At 43.8% G+C, this 22,683-nt stretch overlaps 2 protein-coding genes across 2 annotated transcripts in view; one reads left to right on the forward strand and one right to left on the reverse strand.

Moving 5' to 3' along the window:
• LOC143021367 (uncharacterized) overlaps nt 1–14,078 on the forward strand; it is a 57,076-nt gene extending 42,998 nt beyond the window's left edge. Inside the window, exons 5-9 of the mRNA XM_076178802.1 lie at nt 4,818–5,882; nt 6,027–6,097; nt 6,244–7,083; nt 9,686–10,286; nt 10,686–14,078. Of these exons, the coding sequence (XP_076034917.1) occupies nt 4,818–5,882; nt 6,027–6,097; nt 6,244–7,083; nt 9,686–10,286; nt 10,686–11,731 (3,623 nt within the window). The 3' untranslated portion in view covers nt 11,732–14,078. The remainder of the gene's footprint in view (nt 1–4,817; nt 5,883–6,026; nt 6,098–6,243; nt 7,084–9,685; nt 10,287–10,685) is intronic.
• LOC143021761 (uncharacterized) overlaps nt 1–22,683 on the reverse strand; it is a 184,667-nt gene that overhangs the window by 64,079 nt on the left and 97,905 nt on the right. The window lies entirely within an intron of this gene.

A 22,683-nucleotide genomic window follows, 5' to 3' on the forward strand; every position in this document is an offset into this window, starting at 1 on the left:
GTTGCCCCCTCATGTTCACTCCCTCCACATCTGCCTTCCATACCTCTTTTACTAGTCTTTCTTCACTCATTCTTTCCATGTGTCCAAACCATCCTAATACTCTTTCATCAACTCTATCTCCCAACTCCCTTTCCACTCCTGTTCTCCTCCTCACCTCCTCATTCCTCACTCTATCCAGCCTAGTAACCCCCATCGTACTTCTCAGACACCTCATCTCAAACACATTCAAACTCCTTCTCTCTTCCTCTCTTATGTTCATGTTTCTGCCCCATACAGTGCTGTTGGCACAATCACTCCTTCATACAGTCTCCTCTTAGCATCCATTCCCAAATGTCTATTCCTCATTACACTCTTTAATCCACCAAGGCATTTACTCGCTTCCTCCACCTTCACTCCACCTTTACCTCCACCTTCACTCCACCTTTTCCTGCCACATTTGCACCCAAGTATCTAAAACTATCCACTTCCTCCAGTCGCTCTCCCTTAATGCTCACTTCCAGTCTATTGCCACTTTCACCCGTTGTACATCTCATCACCTTACTTTTACCCTGTGAGAGTCAACACCGTGTGAGATCGAAACCTTTATTGGTACGACGCTTTGCTTGTTACAGCTTTTTCAAATACAGACATATGGCAAACACTGAATACATATTGGCCGATGGGGAAGGAACTGGGAGAGGTTATCAGGGAGGGGTGGGTGGTAAGTGGAGGGGTAGAGTGGGGTGTGTGAGAAGGGGACAGGTGGGACTTGGTGGAGATAAAGGAGGACATTTCGGATAGTTTGTTGAAGTGGACTAAGGGGGACATTTCATACATTTGTATAATGCGGGTAACAGATGGATGACGGGTGGGACATGGTGGAGATAAAGGAGGACATTTCGGACAGTTTGCTGAAGTGGACTAAGGGGTACATTTCAAACATTTGTATAATGCGGGTAACAGATGGATGATAGGAGGGGCGATGTTGAACATGCCTCTGTTCTGCTCAATGGTTTTGAAGCTTTGAATGGTGGCCGCTTCCAGGCATTTCCTCCTCACCCAGTCTGGTTCACTAAAAAGAAGCTCTGCGTTATCCCAATCTATCAGGTGGTCGTTGGTGTTCCGGTGTATAACAGAGGTGTTGGTTGTGATGTTGTTTGGGGAATCGTAGCGATGCTCCTGGATCCAGGTCTTCAGGTCACTGGAGGTCTCGCCGATATACACTTTATCACATCCAGCACAGGGTATGCGGTAGACACCAACGTTTTTTCCCCACGTCTCATCCCGGCTGTCACTCCTTCTAGAGAGCTCTTTGATAGTCCTGCTGGACTGGCCCACTACCTGAATGTTGCAACGCCCAAGTGTCTGGGTGAGGGTGGTGGTGACGCTGCTGGCTGGAAGGATAAGCCTCCTAGCTGGATCTTTCGTTGGTTCCTGCCCTTCCATTATTTTGAGTGCCTTTTTCTTGCACTGGTGGATGATGCACTCTGGATATTTTAATTTCTGAAAGACCTCCTTTATGTGCCTAAACTCGTCCTCTAAGAATTCAGGGCTACAAATTTTGAGAGCTCTGAGGTAGAAACCTATAACTACACCTTTCTTAATACTGAGGTCATGGCGGGAAAGGAAGTGAGTCAAATCGTCCTTATTGGTTGGTTTCCTGTAGACTGTAAATTTTAAAAGGTTACCATGTTTGATGATAAAGGTATCCAAAAATGGAAGGGAATCGTTGACTTCTTCCTCCAAGGTGAACTGGATGGATGGCTCAACCTCGTTCAGTGCCACTTGGAGTTTGGGGATGTCAAACCGTCTGGGGGAAATTAGTAGTATGTCATCCACATAGCGAAGCCATACTACGTTGTCAGGAATGATATCTGAGAAAGGCCCTGCTTCTAGAAATTCCATGAACAGGTTCGCAAGGACAGCGCTCAAAGGTGAGCCCATGGTCATGCCAAACCTTTGGTGAAAGTAATGGTCCTGGAATTTGAAATAATTGAATTAGACACAAAGCTGTATCCACAAAGTCATTCTTCTATCACATACTCTCCCAAACTCTGTTACCAACTTCCTCAATCCCTCCTCCGATCCTGCCACAAGCGCAGTGTCGTCCGCAAACAACAGCTCGCTCACCTCCCACTTTTCTCCATTTTCTTTAACCATCTCCAATCCCTGACCCACTACCCTTGCATTTACCTCTCGCACTACCCCATCCATGTTGAACAGCACTACCCCATCCAAGTTGAACAGCCAGGGCGACATAACGCATCCTTGACGAAGTCCCACCTTTACCTCGAACCACTCACTGTCTCTATTTCTAATCCTGACACAAGCTCTACTACTCTCATAAAAACTCTTGACAGCTCCCAGAAGCTTTCCTCCTATCCCGTATATCTGCATAACCTCCCACAGTGCCTTTCTGTCTACCCTATCGTAAGCCTTTTCCAGATCCATAAAAGCCCAAAAAACATCCTTCCCCTTTCCTATAGCTTTCTCATATATCTGTCTTACTCCCCTTTCCTATAGCTTTCTCACATATCTGTCTTACCACAAAGATCTGATCTACACAACCTCTAACCGTCCTAAATCCACACTGTTCCTCACCAATTACTCCCTCTGTTCCTCTCCTAATCCTCTCAATCAAGATCATCTCATAAGCCTTCCCAACTACCCTTTTCCCTTGTAAAGTGGAACTATACAGGCACTCCTCCAGTCCTCCGGCACTCTACCCTCTCTCCAACCTCACCAACCAGTCCACCATCACTGTACCTCCTTTTTTTTTTAGACATTCTGCATGGCATCCATCCAGACCAGGTGCCTTACCTGCTTTCATCATCTTAACAACTGCCTTCACTTCATCCTTCCTTATTTCTCCTCCATTTTCCTCACTCATCACGGTCATTTTCTTAGCATTTCCCACTGCAGCTATCTTTCCCTCCCTATCCTCCTTCACATTTAGCAACTCCCTAAAATATTCTGCCCATCTTCCCCTTACTGCCTTCTCTTCCATTATCATCTCTCCATCTGCACCTTTTACCTTTTCTTCTCTACTTGATTCGCCTCCTCTTCCTCTCTTAATTTCTTTCCAAAACATCTTTTTATTACTTTCAAAATTTTCTGTCATACTCTTACCCCATTTCACATCTGCTCTCCTCTTTGCCTCCTTTACCTTTTGCTTTACTTCTCTTTTCTTTTCTTTGTACCTCTCATATGACTCCCTCGTCCTATTTTGTAACCAATCTGTGAAAGCTCGCTTCTTCTCTTCTACAACCTTCTTTGTTTCCTCATCCCACCATTCACTACCCTTCCTTCTATTTCCTCCTGTCCTTCTTGTTCCACACACCATCCTTGCACACTTTGTGACTCTCTCCTTGAACCATCCCCATTCCTCCTCCACACCTAGCTCTACTCTATCCTTCACTCCCTCCCACTCCTCCTTCAGCTTCTTTTTGTACTCCTTCTCCTTTTCCTTTTCATTCAAAGAGTTCACTCTAAGAACCTCCCTACCTTTTGTCCCTTTCCTCTTTCTCCATCTATCCTCCACTCTCAACTTACCTTCCACCAAAAAATGATCTGATATTCCCCCACCCTCTCCCCTTAGCACATGTACATCCTTAACTCTTCCTATCATAATCCTATTTACCACTACATAATCCATTAACGCTCTATCTACCACCCTTCCCTCCACCACCCTCTCCCATGTGTACTTATGCTTGACTTTCTTCCGAAACACTGTATATGCTATCATCAACTCTTTCTAGACACATTTCCACCATCAACTCTTTCTAGACACATTTCCACCATCAACTCTCCACTACGATTCTTTCCTGGAACTCCACATTTCCCAACCACTCCATCAATTGGACCATTTCCTACCCTAGCATTAAGGTCTCCCAGTAATAATACATTGACAATTCTCCCTAAATCCTCTATGCACTCATTTAAATCTATCCGAAAGGCCTCCCTTTCTTCTACACTCTTCTCACTGCCAGGCCCATATGCACTTACAAAGACGCACATCTCTCTCAGTTTCACCTTCATCCACATTATCCTTGAGGAAACCTCCTTCCACTCCACTACACGTTTACCTATCTCTTCACTTACTAGAATAACCACCCCTTCCCTCCCTCGCCCTCTCTTCACTCCTGATAACCTCCCACTTACACTCCCAAACTTACACTCACCCTTACCTTTCAACTTAGTTTCACTTAAAGCCAACACATCCATCTGTCTTCTCACAAACATACTACCTATCTCTACCCTTTTACTCTCATCTGTACCACATCCACACACATTAAAAGACCCAAACCTTAGGGTGCTGGTCGGAAAACTCCCAGACCCTCTTATGCCTTTACTTTTTCGTTTAGGAATGTCCCCTGTGGGGCTACAAGGAGAAGGATGCCTAGTCCCAATCCCCGTCCCTTTCTTCTCTCCTCTTACAATCCAAGTGGGAATACTTGGTGGCAGTATTCTTTTCCCCCACCACAGGGAATTCCCCCACCACAGAAAAAGAATACTCAGAGAAATGGTACAGGACAGCAAGAAGGGGTTGGGGGACAGCATAACAGAGGGACAGTCGTAGTATAAAAGTGTCATCATTTCTCTATGAACAGTTTTCCTCTATCATAGACAAAATGATGTGTGGCTCTGGTCTGTAGGGGGTGCCCCATTTCGACCCTAAAGTATCAACTGCATGCTACTTTGCCACAATAACAAGCAGCCAATACCCCAGATGGGGTAAATAATTTGTAATTAACTTCTGTAAAGTTATGTATATTATATTTTATTCTGTCATTGTTATCATCATAGTAATTGTTATTATTTATTTTGTTGTTTTACAGTCCCATTGAGCAGCAACTTGTTGACAATGGCACCAGGTTACTTGTGCAACCATGGCAATTGTCCCCACTACTACCCATACCCAGGTGCCCCCCTAGTAGGCACAAATACTCCAGGGTCTATATCCAGGCCTCCTTCGGCATGTGTGCAGCGTGCCGGGGTAAGAGCTAGTGATGGGTCCAGTAGTGAGGAGGGGGGAGGAGAGGGTGTGGGGGCAGTGGCGACATCTCCCCTTAGTTCTCCTCTGTCTTCCCCATATGCGTCACCTCCGCAGTCGCTCAGCCCAAGTCGTGCTTCTTCCCCCTGGAGCAGAGGGAGCAGTACCACCACCACTGTCACCACCACCATTGCCTCCACGCCCTCCACCGACACCTCCACCAATGTGACTAACCCGCGTTTGGCACATAGGGGTGTCATTGTCTCCCTCACCTCACAACCACCGCCCCACTCCAGCCCAGTGGTCCAGCCAGCCCCAACACTGCCTGTAAGTACAAGTGGTCCCTCCCAGGGGCGATCCAAAGGGCCTGCAACTTATGGGAAGAGGCAGGTACGGTCACTTGAGCGCCATGCGGACCGGTCGAACAGCAGCTCCAATAAATTAAAAACTCAGTGTTCAACTGATTTAAGTGCAGCTTCAAGCAAACAGCAATCCTCACCACTTACTCCTGCCACATCTAGTAGGAGTGGAGTGGTGCCCAACACACCTACTCTCACTAGCTGTCCCGTTAGTGTAACCCAAGTGTCCAGCAACGGTGTTAGTGTTGGCAGCACAACGGGCAACCTCCCTAGTAAAAACCCTGGTCATAAAACCAGCTTATGGACTACAGACAACACCACGACAGCAGCTAACTCCAGCAACAACAGTAGTGCATGTGTGACCACGAGCAGTGCAAGTGGTAGCGTTCCTACTGCAGGCAACTCCAAAACATCAGTACACCTGCCAGTGAGCAGTGTTAACAACACTGCCAATGCCACTGGCATTACTTCGAGTGTTACAACTTCATCCTCATCGGCCAAACAAGAGTCTCATGTCACCGTTACTTCGGTCACAAATACCACCACCTCCAGTAAATCATCAACACTAGCATTCACATCCACCTCAAATGATACACCATCTGCCATTGTCATCACAACTGCTGTGTCAACACCTGTTCATAACAATAATAATAATAATATTAATAATATTAATAATAATAATGACAATTTCTTAGATTATGACAACTGCAAGAAGGAACGCATAAGCAAGCATTACCCCCAGCTAGCAGGAGTCCCTATTGAAGAGGTAATGGTAACTATGTTTGTAGTCTGCTGAATATTTAATGTCACTGTACATCGAAAGTTTTTTTTTTTTCTTTTTTTTTTTTTTCTTTTTTTTTTTGAGCTACTCCTAGTGTTGATTTTTAATTGCAAAATCTTTTTTTCTTTTAGCTGAAGAATAAATCTGAAGGTGATATACAGCAGCCAGTCCTCACCAAAGGAGCCGTTAGCAGGCTGAAGCATGACTCCCCTGCGCATCGTCCAAATGGCTTGACCATCCAGTCCATGGCCAGGGGGCACCCACCCATCACATCCACCACCACCTCAGGCAACCAACACCAACACCACCACTCCATTACCACAACCCCACAACATCATGCAAATGCTATTAATAGTCAACACCATGTTAATAATGGTCACCATGGTGCTGGTAACCTTGGGCAAGGCTTCCATCAACACAGTAAACCCCCAGTTGGTCCCCCATTCCTGCCACCCCCAAACCCCAGCCACTCAAAGGTACCACAGGGCCCGCCTCCTCCAGTGGTACACCCAGGGGCACCGCTCATAGGCACCGATCCAGTGTCGACCCCACCTGTGTCTTTACCCACCACTGCCCCACCCACCACATCAGTCAATACTTCCTCCTCTTCTTCCTCATCATCTTCCTCCTCTTCATCTCCAATAGCTTCCTCCTCGTCTCCTACTACAACCTCTTCCTCTGTTTCTTCCATGTCTTCTTCTACATCCTTGTCCAACGGTCCCTCGTTATTAGCAGGGAATACCACATCAGGGAGGCCCCACACCACACCACCACCCAGCAGCCAACACAAGACTCCGCCCCTGACTGTTAATAGTATGATGTACATGAAGGCCACACCACCCCCTACCCCAAGGGCCACATCCCTAGAGCCTATTTTGCAGTCTCTGCCTCCCCCACAACAAGGTCTTGTACCTGCCACAGGAGTGGTGGCTGTTTCTGCCCCGAACACCAGTTCCTCACAACCTCAGCTGGTGAGTATATCAACAAGGTATCAAGTACAAGTGGGTTTTTTTTTTTTTTTTTTTTCCTCTCTCTCTCTCTTTCTTGCTTCAGGTACATTTGAAGGACTGAAAGTGAGTGGTTGTCAATCATCCCTAGAATTGCCTGCATTAAAAACATGGGGCTACCTGTCATTCACAGCCCGAGTTACCATTTGTAAGAACAGAGTTGCCAAGCTTAGGAAGTTACCAATCTTCATAATGAATGAGTCTTGCACTTACATGCATGGGTGCAACCATGTGAATTGATAGACACAAAATCTATCTTAGTATATGTGATTCAATTTATTGACACAAACTTCCCCTCCAAGAGAAGGCAGGATAGTGTTGAACTGAAGACAATTTAAAGTAGGGATTTTAATCGGTCTATATTTAATACCCTGTTTGGGGTATTGGCTGCATGTTGTTGTGGGGTTAAAACTGCTCGGTAGCATGCAGCTGATACTTTAGGGTCTATATGGGGCACCCCTATAGACCAGAGCCACACATCATTTTGTGTGTGGTAGAGGAAATCCGTATCCATAGAGAAATGATACTTTATTATACTGAGACTCTCCCTCCATTATTCTGTCCCCCCACTATTTTTACTGCCCTGTATCACTTCTCTGAATATTCATTTTCTTATTTTGCCAAACCACTTAAGTCATAAAAAAAAAAAAAAGGGGGGGGGGACTGAAATAGGACTAGGCATCCTTCTCCCAGTAGTCCCAAAGGGGACATTCCTAAAAAAAAGTAAAGGCATAAGAGGGTCTGGGAGGGCTTTTCCAACCAGAACCCTAAGGTTTGGGTCCTTTGATGTGCATGGATGTGGTACAGATAAGAGTAAAAGGGAAGAGATAGGCAGTATGTTTATGAGAAGAAAGATGGGTGTGTTGGCATTGAGTGAAACTAAGTTGAAAGGGAGGGGCAAGTTTGAGTTTGGTTGGGAAGTGTGGAGTTCCAGGAAAAAATTGTAGTAGAGAGTTGATGGAGATGTGTGGAAAGAGAGCTGATGATAGCAAGTACAGTGTTTAAGAAGAAAGTCAAGCATAAGTACACATGGGAGAGGGTGGTAGATGGGGCGTTGATGGACTATGTGGTGGTAACTAGGAGAATAGTAGGAAGAGTTGGGGATGTACATGTTCTAGGAGAGTGGGGGAATGTTTGATCTTTTTTTTTTTGGTGGTAGGTAAGTTGAGAGGAGAGGATGGATGGAGAAAGAGGAAAAGGACAGAAGGTAGGGAGTACTTAGAGTGAACTGCTTAAATGAGAAAGAAAATGAGGAGTACAAGAAGAAGCTGAGAGAGGAGTGAGAGGGAGTGAAGGATAGAGTAGAACTAGGAGTGGAGGAGGAATGGGGGTGGTTCAGGGAGTTGCAAGGTGTGCAAAGATGGTATGTGGGGCAGGGAGGATGGGAGGAAATAGAAGGAAGGGTAGTGAGTGGTGGGATGAGAAAGCAAAGAAGGTTGCAGAAGAGAAACGAGCAAGCATTCACAGATTGGTTACAAAATAGGACAAGAGAATCATATGAGAGGTACAAAGAAAAGAGAAGTAAGGCATAAGATAAAGGAGACAAAGAGGAGAGCAAATGTAAAATGGGGTAAGAGTATGACAGAAAATTTTGAAAGTAAAATGATGTTTTGGAAAGAAATTAAGAGAGGAGATGAATCAAGTAGAGAAGAAAAGGTAAAAGGTGCAGATGAAGAGATGATAATGGAAGAGAAGGTAGTGACAGAATTTGGGAAGGTGTGTGAGAGGAGAAAGTTGAAGGTAAATGTTGTTAGATTAAGGTGATGAGATGTGCAAGTGGAGAGGATGGCAGCAATTTGGAAGTGAGTAATAAAGGAGAGAGGCTGGAGGAAGGGGATAACTTTAGATACTTGGGGTCCCATGTTGCAGGAAAGGGAGAAGTGGAGGTGAATTTTGATTGTAGGTTGAGAAAAGCAAGTAAGTGCCTTTGGGGGGTAAAAAGTGTAATGAGAAATAGACATTTGGGAATGGGTGCAATGAGGGGATGTATGAAGGGGTGATTGTGCTGATAGTATTATATGGGGGCGAGACATGGGATATAAGAGAAGAAGAGTTTAAATGTGTGTTAATGAAATGCCTGAGAAGTATGGTAGGGGTTACAAGGTTGGATAGAGTGAGAAACAAGGAGGTGAGGAGGAGAGTTAGGGCAGAAAAGGAGATGGGAAATAGGGTTGATGAAAGAGTATTGGGATGGTTTGGACATGTGGAAATAATGAATGAAGATTAGTAAAAGAAGTGTGGAAGGAGTGAACCTGAGGGGAGACCAAGGATGAGATGGATGGATGGGGTAAAAGGGCATTGAACAAGAGGGTAATGTTTGTTGAGAAAGGAAGGAAGAAAGCAGAATATAGGGGGAGAACCCCTAGGTATATAGATCAGTCAAGATACTGAGATTGGAGGAGTGGTTGGTTGGGTTTTGTTTCTAATGAGGTTGTGTGTTATGACACAGCCACTGCCCTTATAAGGGAGAAAGAGCCGAAGATGTATATGTAGATATTCATAACAGAATAGGATTCTGTAGCATAAGGTCGAAGGAGCTAAATTTGCTTCTTTATGATTATTTCAGGTATATGGGGTGCAGCCAATCACAAGCCTGCCAGGAGGAAAGGTGCCACTTGGCGCTCCGATGCCAGTCCACACATCCACAGGCAATTTAGGAGTCACATCAGGAAATGGCATGGCTGGCATGCCCCTCATCCCATCGGCCGCGCCAGCGGGCTACCCCTATTTGCCTTCCTACTCCGTCATGGGGGGTCCGCCAGGTCCAGTCACCACCACATACATGCATCACCCCAGTCAGCATCAGCAGCATCATCATCATCACCATCACCACCACTCCCAGGCAGCTTCCAATAGACTAGGTGGAGCTATGGTCATTCCACCACCGCCTTTAATCCCAGCGGGTGCGCCACAGGCTAACCTGATGCCTGGCAACATGCCCAATAGCTCGGGGAACATGACCATGGGCACCTTCAATGGAAACACACGACTGAGAGGCGGAAACCATGGACACAAGGGAGGCCAGGGACCAAGTCGTTACCCGAACCCCCGCAGCTCCTCGCGCTCCACGGACTCCTCTCCCTCATCTTCTCAGTATTCTTCGCCTCCGCAAACCCCAAGTCCTGACCACACAAGCAAAGAAACACCATCAGTGAAGAAGGGTAAAGGTAAATTGCATTTGTTTTTTAAGCATAAGTAACAAACTTGCTGAAATATGGGCCCATGCTAATGTAGGCTGTTTATTACCTTTCAGTTTTCATTTTCATTCAGTAATAAGGGAGGGTTTTTCACATTTGCTTGAAGAGTAAATCATAGTTTCCTATGAATGGATCACCTGACACTTGAATCAAGTAAGACAAGTTTATATTTTCTTCTTGGTGCTTGTGATTGGGTTCATAAACAGAATAGAAAATGAAATAGGAATTTTTACATACTTTTCTCTCTCCCTCATTGGGTACCTGAAAAGTTGAATGTTTGTATGTTGACATCAATCATTCACATACTGAATGTACTTTTAAAGATACAAGGATGTATTCAAGTGTAGTTTATGAGGCTTACTGTTACAGGTAAAGGAAAGGAAGTAGATGGAGGGGAAGAGCAGTGGGAAGGTAACAATGCCAACTCGACAACTCTTGGGTCAGGAGCTAGTGAGGAAGGAACCTCTCCGCCACCTCTTCATCCCTCTCCTCATGTCTTCCTGCCCCAGCACACCATGGCACGCCCACCACGGTTCATGCCCTACCCTTCCATTGGCTTCATGGGCTATCAGGGTAGCATGATCCGTTACTCCGGCCTCTTCCCTTCTCCAGGTCCACTCATCTCACCCCGGCCTTCTGCAATTCCAAACGGGGAAAAGTCAAGTAGAGAGACAACACCCCCTGTCCCTACATCTGCCATGGGTCCTCTGGAACCTCAAATGCCGCCACGTTCAGCCCAAGATGGACAGGCGTCCTCTAGTACCACCACAGTCACAACCACAGTTTCCTGCCATGTGGTCGGAGGAACCCATTCAGCCACAAGCTCTCCGCCCCATACAGGGGGACCCATGTCCGACCCCAGTGGGCACCCAGCTCCTCCCACCCCACAGGCTCCTGCTGGGTCAGGTGTGAGTTCCTGTGCGGGACTACACGCCAACCTGTCCTACAATCCCACTGGTTATTCTCCAGTGGTGCCAATGGGGGCAGCTGTTATCCCATTTCCAGGCTTTGTCCCAGCTCATTCTTCCAGTCTTTCGAATGGTTTTGTGCCCCACAGCCTACCCCAACACAACTTTGGATTTTCCCATGTGGCGAATGGGATTGGACCAGAGTTTATGTTTCATGGGCAGCTGCCCCTCATGGGTGGAGCCAGCACTAGCCAGGCAGCTGCAGGGGTTCCCACCTGTGGCTCAACACCGCTCATGCCCTCCAACCCAGGCACCAACCCGCCCCTGCCTCCTGCAGGTTTCCCCTACACCCACTACACACCTACGGTTCCACCCCCTACACCTCAACCACCTCCAGCCCTTAAAAAGCCTCTCACATGCTTCAACTGTGGCCAGGTGGGACATCGTGGGTCAGAGTGCAAGGAAGCGTCCATAGAAGAGATGACGAAGCGTGGGAAGGTGGTATGAAAGTCGGCCAGTGAGATTAGTATGTTGGGTTTGCAGTACTAGAACATTCGCTTAGTGAGCTCAGGTTGCCAGCACTGGTACAGCTTGCTGGCTTGCGCAAGGAGCGGATGTGCTCCCTTTCCATTGGACAGAATGGGAAGGGCAACTTTTTATGCAAAAGTACAAAATGCTAAGTGGCACAATAAACTCGTAAACCCCATATGCACCAATTCCTTTTGAAATGCTCTTTTTAACATGCAGAGGACCCTCCTGACTCAAATATTAGATATGTTAACAATAATCTTCTATGGTGCTGATCCATCTACCTGCTACAATTGCAAACAGCGGAAAGAAATTGGACACGTTAAACACAATCATATCCTGCTTCTATTTTGTCGTTGGTGTTGATATGACTGCCACTCAGTCTTGGAAAGTTTAGAAACTGAGAGAGCTTGTGGCAGTACATGCCAGGGTGAATGTGGTCTTCAAGGCTTGCGGGTTGCCTTATTTGTTGTGAGCCTGGACCAGCCATATCATAGGTGCCGGACCTTCAACTTTTTAGACAGTGACATTTATAAGTTAACAATCTCTTTGTGTGGGACCCAAGTCATGATTGCCTTTAGCTGTATGATAACGGTGATGAAATCTCGGAAAACTTTTTTGCTTTCATGGTCACTAAGTATACTACAACTTACATGTTTGATTTTTTGTGGTGTTATGCAGAATATGTCTGGTACAGTTGCGAATCCCAGTGTGTCCTAGTCTATACCGAACATTGTCACTTGGTGTTGTTTCCAGTCGGCAACTGTTAACACAAGATTTACCGTACCACAATCTGGATACATAAATTGTGCATGTGTGTGTGTATGTGTGTGTAAGATGTGTTTTTTCTTTCCTTTCTTAGTGTCATGTGGAACATTTTGGAAGCCAAAAAAAAATATATATATATAAATAAAAAAAATTCTGGGCATATGCAGAAGATAAAAGCCCAGCTATTGGGGACACTGCTGTCATACTAATGCTCTTCTGTCTTGTATTGCGATAAATCAAAAGTGATATGGTTTTTGTGTCGAGTACCATAGTTCTGGACTAGATTTAGATTTTTGATATGCAGGTAAGAGTGCATAATGTCAAGAGAAATTTTAGGGTTTGATTGTGAAGTGACATCAACAGAATGTCATGAGACGAAGGCAGCCAGTGCTCACCATACCTGATATTAGGTTTATTATAATGTTTTCTAAGTCAAGAGATATTATTTTGCCACTTTTGTTTAGGTCATCTTTTGGTGCTTTGTGGAGGCAGGGGGTATTTTCGTCAGTGGTTGCTACATGAATGAGTTAGGCATTTTCATGTCCAAGACTATAATATGGTATAGGACAACTGAATCTGAGTGTGAGCAACCTCCCCCTCTCCCCCCTTTTTTCTTTTGTTTATTATTTTTTATATATATATGTGTGTATGTGTATATATATATATATATATATATATATGTATATATATATATATATATTTTTTTTTTTCTGCTGCTGCTGCTGCTGTTTGTTTGAGCCACCTTGTTCAGGGCTGTTGCTTGGCAAGGAAGTGGTGACAGGTAATAACTTTTTTTTTTTTCTCCAGATTTTTGGCTTAGCCTGATGAAGAATAGAGGAATGGTTCATTCTTTTAACATGGCCAGTGACATGGCTTGTATTATAAATTTGTTTGTATAAAGAGGGATAGCAATTTGGAAGATTCCATAGTATGTTGAAGTGACAAAATTTTTACTGCATGGCAACAAGTGTCGTTTGAAACGATGTTGTTGGGATACAAGGGACAGTACAGTTTATTCAGGCATGAAAATTAAGAGTTGTCTTGTCCCAGAGGAGGACAGTCACAGCTGTTATACAGGTAGGGGAGAGATAGTAACTTCTATGAATATAGTTATGCACAAATGACGTATTAGTATGTAGTTTGTAAGACTAAAAGAGGTAGATGAGGAACCATTGCTTTCAAAACCAGCAGCAGAATCTGTGATAAGGATCCCACCTGGGTCCTGATGGCTGGGAAGGAAGCAGATGATGATGATGTGGCAGGGTGGTGTGCGTGTGGAAGACTTGTGATTGACAAGGTGATATTTTACCTGTGTTCTTACTCTACTTCCAGATTGTTCATTTGCCTATGCCCCTCTGCTTTTTGTCCTATTCAGTTTAGTTTCCATTCACCCAAAGATGCCCAACTTTTGAAATACGTTTGGCCCTACAAAATGTTCTCTCTCTGTTAAATACAATGCTGAAAGCATTTTGAGATTTACAAAAGTTATAGACAGAAAAAAAATGTATAATATATATATATATATATGTGTATATATATGTGTGTGTATATATATATAGATATACATAGATAGATATGTATATATATATATATATGTATATATATATGTATGTATGTATGTATGTATATAAAATACTTTGGAAACAACAAAATGATTTGTATAAAGTGCCCTTAATTTTATTTTGATGTCTTCCTAGATATAAAGACAGCCGTAATTTACAGTTTGTAGGACCAAACTGGGGAAAAAAAATGTTCCAGCAGTATAGATTAAATTACAGTGTTGATGTGCAGCTCGTAAAGTGAAAAATGGCAAACATAGAAGATCTGAGATCATCATCATCATCATCTTCATCATCATCATCATGGATACGGTTTTTCCTATTAATAGCCAATAATTTGTAAATAGATATATCTAAATATATACATATATATATGAAGATATATAAGCATATATATGAACATATATATATGTCTGAGGAGAGAGAGAAAAAGTACCCTATTTTGTTCCTATGTTTGTTGTAGCAGATAGTTACGTGCCATATTGGTAGCCAGGAGCTGGTGCTGGCATGGGCGGAGATGAAGGAAAAGACACATGTGGTGCCACGTAGAGTGCTGAATGCACCACAGCCAAAGGTAAAGCAAGTCACTGGTATTGTAGAGTTTCCGCAGGCAGTACCAATTGACATAATGAACGTGATCTCTTTTTTTCAATGCAGCTACCAAAGTCAGTGAACTGCCTGCTGGCCTATCTGCACTGCCTGCTTATGCAAATAAGGAGACAGATGGCCAGGAGAATATACATATATATATATATATTATTTTTTTCCCTCTTTCTTTTTTCTATATTCACATTTTGTATTTTCTATCATGCTTATGGTTATTCTTATGACTTCTTTGTTTTAGTTGATATACATTTGCTGCAGCTTTCTAATGCTTGTGTGAAAGGAATGTCATTTTGCTTCTGTTGGTTCATTGTTGTCCAAGCTGGCAGTCCAGACACTTTAGTGAATTTAGTCATGAAATAATTTGGCCGTTATAGAGTAGGCCATTATTAGGTTTTGTTGCGAGGCACTTCTGCAACAGCAAAAGGTGTCAGAGCACGAAAGAATTAGAAGGTACCGGTGACCAAAAGAGAAAAATTACGATGAACAAAACACGAAGTGAGAGGCCTTTGCAATGTGACAAGTAAAAATACATGGTGAAATGGTTGTGAGATGCCATTGCAACATCAATGCAGCAAGAATAGATGATGGTAGGATATAAAGGGTGTTGCAAGGTGCCTATGCAATATATATATTTTTTTGGAAAGGCTCCCCAATGGTGTTGTTGCAAGGTGCCCCTGCAATATGAAATAGAAGTGCACAGGGCTGAAAAGTGGCCCGTTGAATGAGATGTTACCAAGTTTCTTATTTCAATATATATACTTTTTTTATTATTATTATTATTATTATTGTTCTAATTATTATCATTCATGGTAAGAAATTCCATGTTTGCTTGAGATATTTTAAAAATACTATTATGTAGTGTGCATCTGTAAATCCATACTTTCATTCTATATATTTGTTCCACATATCTACGAGGGATTTGGGTAATTTCCCACACCATTCCATTAATCAAGTAATATATTGAAAGTTTATTGATTGCTCTCATCAGGCACGTAACGTGCAGTTATTTTTGTGGCATAAGAGCAAACGTTCGTTTCATAGCGATGATTGTGATGTGAAAGATTTATTCCCAAACTGTGGAGAGATAAATATCCATTATCAGTTGTGGATAATGAGAAGTGTTGATAAAGAGATTGTAATGCTCATTAGAATTACGTATCCAAATGGATCCAGATCCACCATCTTTGTTTCGAGCAACTTTAGTTTTTTCCACGTTCTGCAGCTTTTTGGCATTGGACAATACGACCGAAACCGGGGGCAAAGCCTAGGTTCTGTACGGACTTGTTTTGATACAAAATTGAGCGGAGTCACATGTGCCAAGTGCTCTTTTACCCAGAATCCGTGCGTACAGTACAAGACCCACAACCTTACGATGTGTGTCAGGTGTGTGTGTGTCGTCTAATCCAAAGTTGTATATCCGCCAATATGTTTTTATCAGGGCTGGCAGTAATGTGTTAAGTCTCCCTCGAGGCTTGCACCTACCAGTGGTTGTCGGTGGTTCTGAAGCCGTATACTTACTCCATATAAAGACTTAACATCAGTTTGCCAGCTGGGTAGTGGAAGATGCAGTACTCTAGAATAGCGTCTAGTAAATGCAATCACTCATCTGTGTTGACTTGAGATCCACCCAATGTTGACGTAAATAAAAGTACCGCTATGTGGAACCATAGTTTAGGCTCGGTAATTATTGTCTCGGTTGATAGTTTATCCTGTTGCTCCTGGAACAGGGACTCCAAATCTGCCTTCCCTTCTCTAGCAAGTCTGGCAACTGTACTGATAGTCGCACCTAGTCACACAATAACGTCTTATTACCCAGACAGGCGCCCAAGACCTTTCCACCTCGCTTTGGCTCCTTGCAAGCCACCAGTCAAAGGGGCCAGCTCTTGGAAAGATTCTCTCAAAAGGAAGTTTATGGATGCATTTGGAGGACCTCCAGGTAACATTCCTGGTGAGAGACTTTCTAGAGGATACTCGCCACGGTCTCCCTTGAGGAAATTGGTGAACTTGGGAGTGTGGCCACTGGGAGGAGGAGAGCTCAAGTGTTCACATTAAGGATGGGCAGTGCTCCAAAGTATCAATGTTTTGTGTTTTGTCATCGATATGTTCCTCCTGTGCACTTGGATGAGTGCTGGAGGTCAACATTACTTACTTAGGATCGGCAGGGTTGGAAAGATTTTCTGTAAATTTGTACATAAAGCTGTTATTAAGTTTACCTTGTCAATATCAAAGTCACAAAGTTTGAGGTATATTTCTAGTAGAAAATTTATTGTAAATATTTTATGCAAATATGCATTGTCTTCATTGTCATGAAAAATTGGTATAAAAATAAAGGTGTTATTAGTAAAGTGTACTTTGTTTTATTACCATGTAATAGTGTAAAGCCAATAATAACTCAGCAAAGTAAATACAAAATAGCAGCAAAGAACACAGAAGCCTACTGTAATAAACTACACAATGACTTGAAAATAACAGAATGAAAGCTGCACCCCAGAAATCAAGTGATGTTGCACACACCAGACATAAAAATATATATATGAATATACTATATACAAGTTATATATGTAGATTGAGAGAAGTGAGTAAATGCCTTGGGGGATTAAAGTGTAATGAGAAATAGACATTTGGGAATGGATGCAAAGAGGAGATTGTACGAAGGAGTGATTCTACCAAAAGCACTGTATGGGGCAGAAACAATGAACATAAGAGAGGATTTTGAGATGAGGCACCTGAGAAATATGAGAGGGATTGTGAGGCTGGGTGGAATGAGAAACAAGGTTAGGAGGAGAATGGGGGTGGAAAGGGAGTTGTTGTTGTTGTCGTTCCCTAGACTGTCTGTCCGAGCAGTCCCGTCTCCCCAAGGAATGGCATAGCCGAAACTGGGTTTTCCCACAAATCCTTTATAGAGCGTATGTTGTGTTGTTTGCGTGCATGATTGTGTATAATGCAGTCTTCCATTATGTGTTGTATGGTATGGGGTGAAGTGTTACATCCTGGGCAGCTGTTCACAACGTGGTCATCCAGCCTCTTCTGGTAGCTTAGAAGTGCTGGGTGGTGACCGCACCGCAGTCTGGCCAAGTGGACTCTGTCCTTTCGTGGGAGAGAGGATTCAGAAGGGTGGGTATCAGGGGGTCTGGCATGCAGCAGTGTGTTGTCTTTCAGTGTGTTAATGGAGCGGTGAGTGATATGATTATGAATATGTTTCCGGAGGCTGGTATTTGGTGGTTGTGGAGGAAGAGAAGAGAGTATCTGTGCGTGATAAAGGTCTTTGGGTGTTGTTTTAATGTTTCTTGGTGTGTGTGGGTGTTCTGCTATGTAGTGTAGCGGGTGTAATGTGTATGTGGTGGCTGCGGCAAGTGTTTGTGTGCCTCTCATGTCGAGGTGGTCCTTGACTTTGAGGACTTTTGTTTCATGGTGTAAATGGTCTGTAGGTGTTGTATTTGTGCAGCCTGTAATTGTTTTTAGGGCTTTGTTTTGTATGATTTGAAGGGTGTTGTGGTGTGTCTCACTGAGATTAGGAGCCCATGCAGGACTCGCATAATTCAACACTGAGCGTATGCAATGTTTGTATATTGTTATATTAGTTTCTTTGTTTTGTCCAAATGTTGTTCCAGTGATTGACTTAAGTGCGTTAAGTCTGGGTGTGCATTTGTTTTTTATGTTTGTGATGTGTTGTTTGAAAGACATGGATGTATCATATGTTACACCAAGAATTTTCGGTGTGTTTGTGTGTGGTATTAGAGTGTTGTTGATGTAGAGATGAGGTATGTATTTGTGTTCTTTTGTCCAGTTGGTGAGAAGTGTTGCTGTAGATTTGGTTGGAGCTATTTTGAGTCTGTTTGTGATGAACCATGTGTTGAGTGTGTCAAGGTATGGCTGGATTATTTCTGCAGCTTTGTCTGTGTTACGATGTGTGCATGTGATTGTTATGTCGTCTGCGTAGGAAGAGATTTGTATTTCTGAGGTGTCTGGCGTGGGTAAGTCATGCATGTATAGATTAAATAGTGTGGGGGATAGAACTGAGCCCTGTGGTACTCCGTTCTTAATGTTTCTGATGTGCGATGATTGGCCATTATATGACACGTAAGCATTCCTACCTGCCAGATAATTGGCCAGCCATCTTTTGGTGTTATTGTGCATGTCTGTGTTATATATTTTATTTGTTAGGTTGTGGCGGGGGATAGCATCAAAAGCTTTACTAATGTCTAATGTTATAAGAAGTGTTCTTTGGTGGGGCCTATCTGAATTTATGCCATCTAAAATTCTTTGTGTGAGGTTTGTCAGAAGAGTGTTTGTGGAGTGTAGTGGCCTAAAACCGTGTTGTGAGTCAGCAAGGGGAATATGTGGTGTGACAAGTTGAAGTATTAGGCGTTCAATGACTTTAGAGGGGGTGCAGAGAAGTGTGATTGGGCGGTGCGATGTTGGGATTGTTGGGTCTTTGTTCGGTTTTGGAATGGTGATTATTTTACCATGCTTCCAGATGTCGGGTATAGTGTTGTGTGAATAGCTGTAGTTTGCAATGTTTGTGAGTGCATGTATACCTTGTGGTCCAATGTGTTTTAGGTGGATGTTGCTTATGTTATCAGGGTCACAGGCAGATGAGTGCTTGAGACTATGTATTATGAGTTTTGTCTGACTGTCTATGAAGGGTATATAGTCTGAGTCTGTGGGAAAGTCTTTCTTACGTCGAATGGTGCGTCGGTCGTCAGGGTGAGAAGTGAGATGGCTTGTCTGTGCAAAATGACGTATGAGTGCGTTTGCCTGTTGTCTGTTTGAGGGTAGATTATCTGTTGTTGTGATTATTGCTGCGTGAGAGCGTGTAGTGTTACCGTTGGATAGTGTAATGCTGTTGAGTGTTTTGTACAATTTGCTGGGGTTTGTTTTGTGATCAAGTGTATTGATAAAGTTTTGCCAATTTTGTGTTTTTTGTTCATGTATTTTATTGGCAATCACAGTGTTTAGTGTTTGTATTTGGTCTATGTTTTGAGGGATAGGTGTGGGGGTACCGTGTTTAAGTGTGTCACGTTGTCTGATGAGGCTTTGGATTTCTGGTGTGAAGTTGGGGTTGTGTGATTTTCTGTTGCCTCTAGGGATGTATCTCTTGTCTGCATTTTGTATGATTGTATTAAAAGTGTGCACAGCATTGTTTATGTTTGTGATTGGTGTACTGTTGAGTGTTTCAAAATGTTGTTCTGTCTCTTCATTAAAAGCTTCCCAGTTAGCTCTCTTGTAATTGGTGTAAGTGTGTCTGTGGCCAACTGGGGTGCATCTTGTTTTGGTGGTGATGATGATTGGAAGGTGGTCAGAGCCAAGGGTTCCGACCACTCTCCATGATGTTGTTGGGGTTAGGCAGGGGGAGCAAAAGGTGATATCAGGAGAGGAGGGAGTGTAGAGGGCTTGGTGTGGGATATGTGTATGATTATGTGTGTTGTTCATGATAGTCAATGAGTCAAACTGAGTCTGTATATCAAGCCCTCTGTCTGTGTCAGGGTTGTCGACGTACCAGGCAGACGACTTGGCGTTGAAGTCTCCACCCATGATTAGGTTGGGGATTGAGGCTAGTTGGCTAAAATGAGGCCTGAAGGTGTCTGGAACTGTGGGGGATGATTGGGGGGGGAATGTACATGTTAACTATTGTCAGTGTTGATTTGTTGCCTGTGCGGATTCGAATGGATTGGATTTCTGTTGTGTTATCTGTGGTAGGGAGGAGAATTTTGGTTGTGGCACTTGTGTCCACAAAACAGATGGAGTGGTGGATCAGGGTGATGAGTCCACCGCCATAGCCGTCAGTCCGGTCTTGTCTGATGGTGGTGTAATTATGAAATGATGGTGTTTTGTGCGAGTGTCTTAGTTTTGTTTCTTGGAAAATCGCAATGTGTATGTTGTGTTGTTTAAGAAAGTGTTCAAGTTTATGTTTTTTCGTGTTAATACCGTCAATGTTGTGTTGTAATATGTTGATGTTGTGTGTCTTGTATATGTTGTATGTTGCCGTTTGGGGTTGAGGTTGGGGTGGTAGTGGGGAAGGTGTAGAATCTGGGTCAGAGGGGGGGAAAGGAGAGATCGGGGACAAAGGAAGGGGAGTACTAATCTGGGGTAAGGGCAGAGGGAAATTGGGAGTGGGTGAGGGTGCTGGTTGTGGTTGGGGAGGTGGTAGTGGGGTTACTGGAGGGCAGGTAGAACATGTCCAAGTGTTTGTGTATTGGTTTGTGTCAGCAAGTGTTGTACAAGTGAGGTGGGCCCAGTTTTTGCACATATTGCACTGAACTGAGCCCTTTGTCTGTCTGCTCGAAGTAATGGGTTTAGAGCATGTTGGGCATGTGTATTTTGTGGTGGGCCCAGGATTGCTCTCTACATCTCCAGCTAAAAGTAGAAGAAGAGGGGTGATCGCCGGGAAATCACCCCTCAGTGCAGAAAAAACGTAATATTGCATGTTGGGAAAAAGGATTGTGGTACTCCCCAAGGTAGGCGTAGCTCCTCTTGGGGATCGGTGCCACCTGCGTAGAGCCGGTGGGCAGGGGTAGTTGCTGCCGTTTGGCCCCCAACTCTTGGGGTTGGGGGGTGGTCCCACGACGTAGACGCTGCAGCTCCAGGACCTGGAAAGGGAGTTGGGAGATGGGGTTGATGAGAATATTTGGATGGTTTGGAGACATGGAAAGAATGAGTGATGAAAGATTTAAGAGGTGTGAAAGGCAGAGGTGGAAGGAGTTAACATGATGGGGCAACCTAGGATGAGATGGATGGATGGGGTGAAAGGGGCATTGGGAAAAAGGAAGGGTGGGAGAGGACATTAGATAGGGGTGAATAGAAAATGATGTATGGATGATGCTGTGACTAGGGGATGAGGGAGTATGTGTGAAAAATAAATTGACCCAGCCCGAAGGGCTTTCTCCCCGTGGTCTCCTTTTCTGCATGAGAGGGGGAATTGCTGCTTTAATGAAGCAGCCTTGCTGTGGATGTGCTGTGTCTTGCAACACTGCTTCTGACCCAGGGAAGTGGGTGAGATGTAGGGATGACCTGTCATCTAGGTGGTGCCAAAATAAGGAGGGAAGGGGGCGGATAGCAGTAGAGTATGTTGAGGATAGAACGGGGGGAATGATTTTTATGCCTTTGTTTTTCTGGCTACCTCCCTTGTAAGGGGAAAAAGCCTTTGGTATGTGTATGTATACGTATACACTCAACCCTCCATTTCATGGACAAATGTTTGCAAGGACTAGGACATTCCTGCCAAATGGAAACAGAATAGACAAGATTGGTAATAGACAAACAACTTTTTGGTAAGGAATACATTTATTGGTTTCTTTTAATGTGCCTGATAATAGTATCATGATATTGTTTTATTTATTAGTTTTAACATACAACAGATAAATATGAAATTAATGAAAAGAAAAAAAAGGTCTTTCCTGGGCAGCATGGTGCAGGTATGGGTTGATGTGTCCCTAAAGAATTGTGCAACAACAGATGAATGACTTGGATTGGACAACTGTTTGCAGCAACGGACGATTGGGCCATTGTCCGGGTTTATAATTTTTTTTTTTTTTTTTTTTTTTTTTTTTTTTTTTTTTTTTTTTTTTTTGAGAATGGAGAAAAGTGGGAGGTGAGCCAGCTGTTGTTTGCAGATGATACTGCACTTGTAGCAGGATCAGAGGAGCATGGGAGGATGGAGAGGGGGGGTCACAAAATTTATGAAGCGGCCTTGCTGTGGATGTGCTGTGTCTTGCGACACTGCTTCTGACCCAAGGCAGTGGACAGGATGCAGGGATGACCCGTCATCCAGAAGGTGCCAAGATAAGAGGGAGGGTGGAGGGGAGTGGAATATATAGGAAATGAAATGGGTGGGAGTGGTTCCTATGCCTTTTTCTTTTTGGCTACCCCCCGTGTAGGGGGAAAAAGCCTTTGGTATATGTATGTAAAAGTAAGGTGATGAGACGTACAAGGGGTGAAAGTGGCAGCAAACTGGAAGTGAGCATTAAGGGAGAGCGACTGGAGGAAGTGGATAGTTTT

The sequence above is a fragment of the Oratosquilla oratoria genome, chromosome 42 (assembly GCF_046742065.1).
Source record: "Oratosquilla oratoria isolate Oo_2021 chromosome 42, ASM4674206v1, whole genome shotgun sequence".
Lineage (NCBI taxonomy): Eukaryota > Metazoa > Arthropoda > Malacostraca > Stomatopoda > Squillidae > Oratosquilla > Oratosquilla oratoria.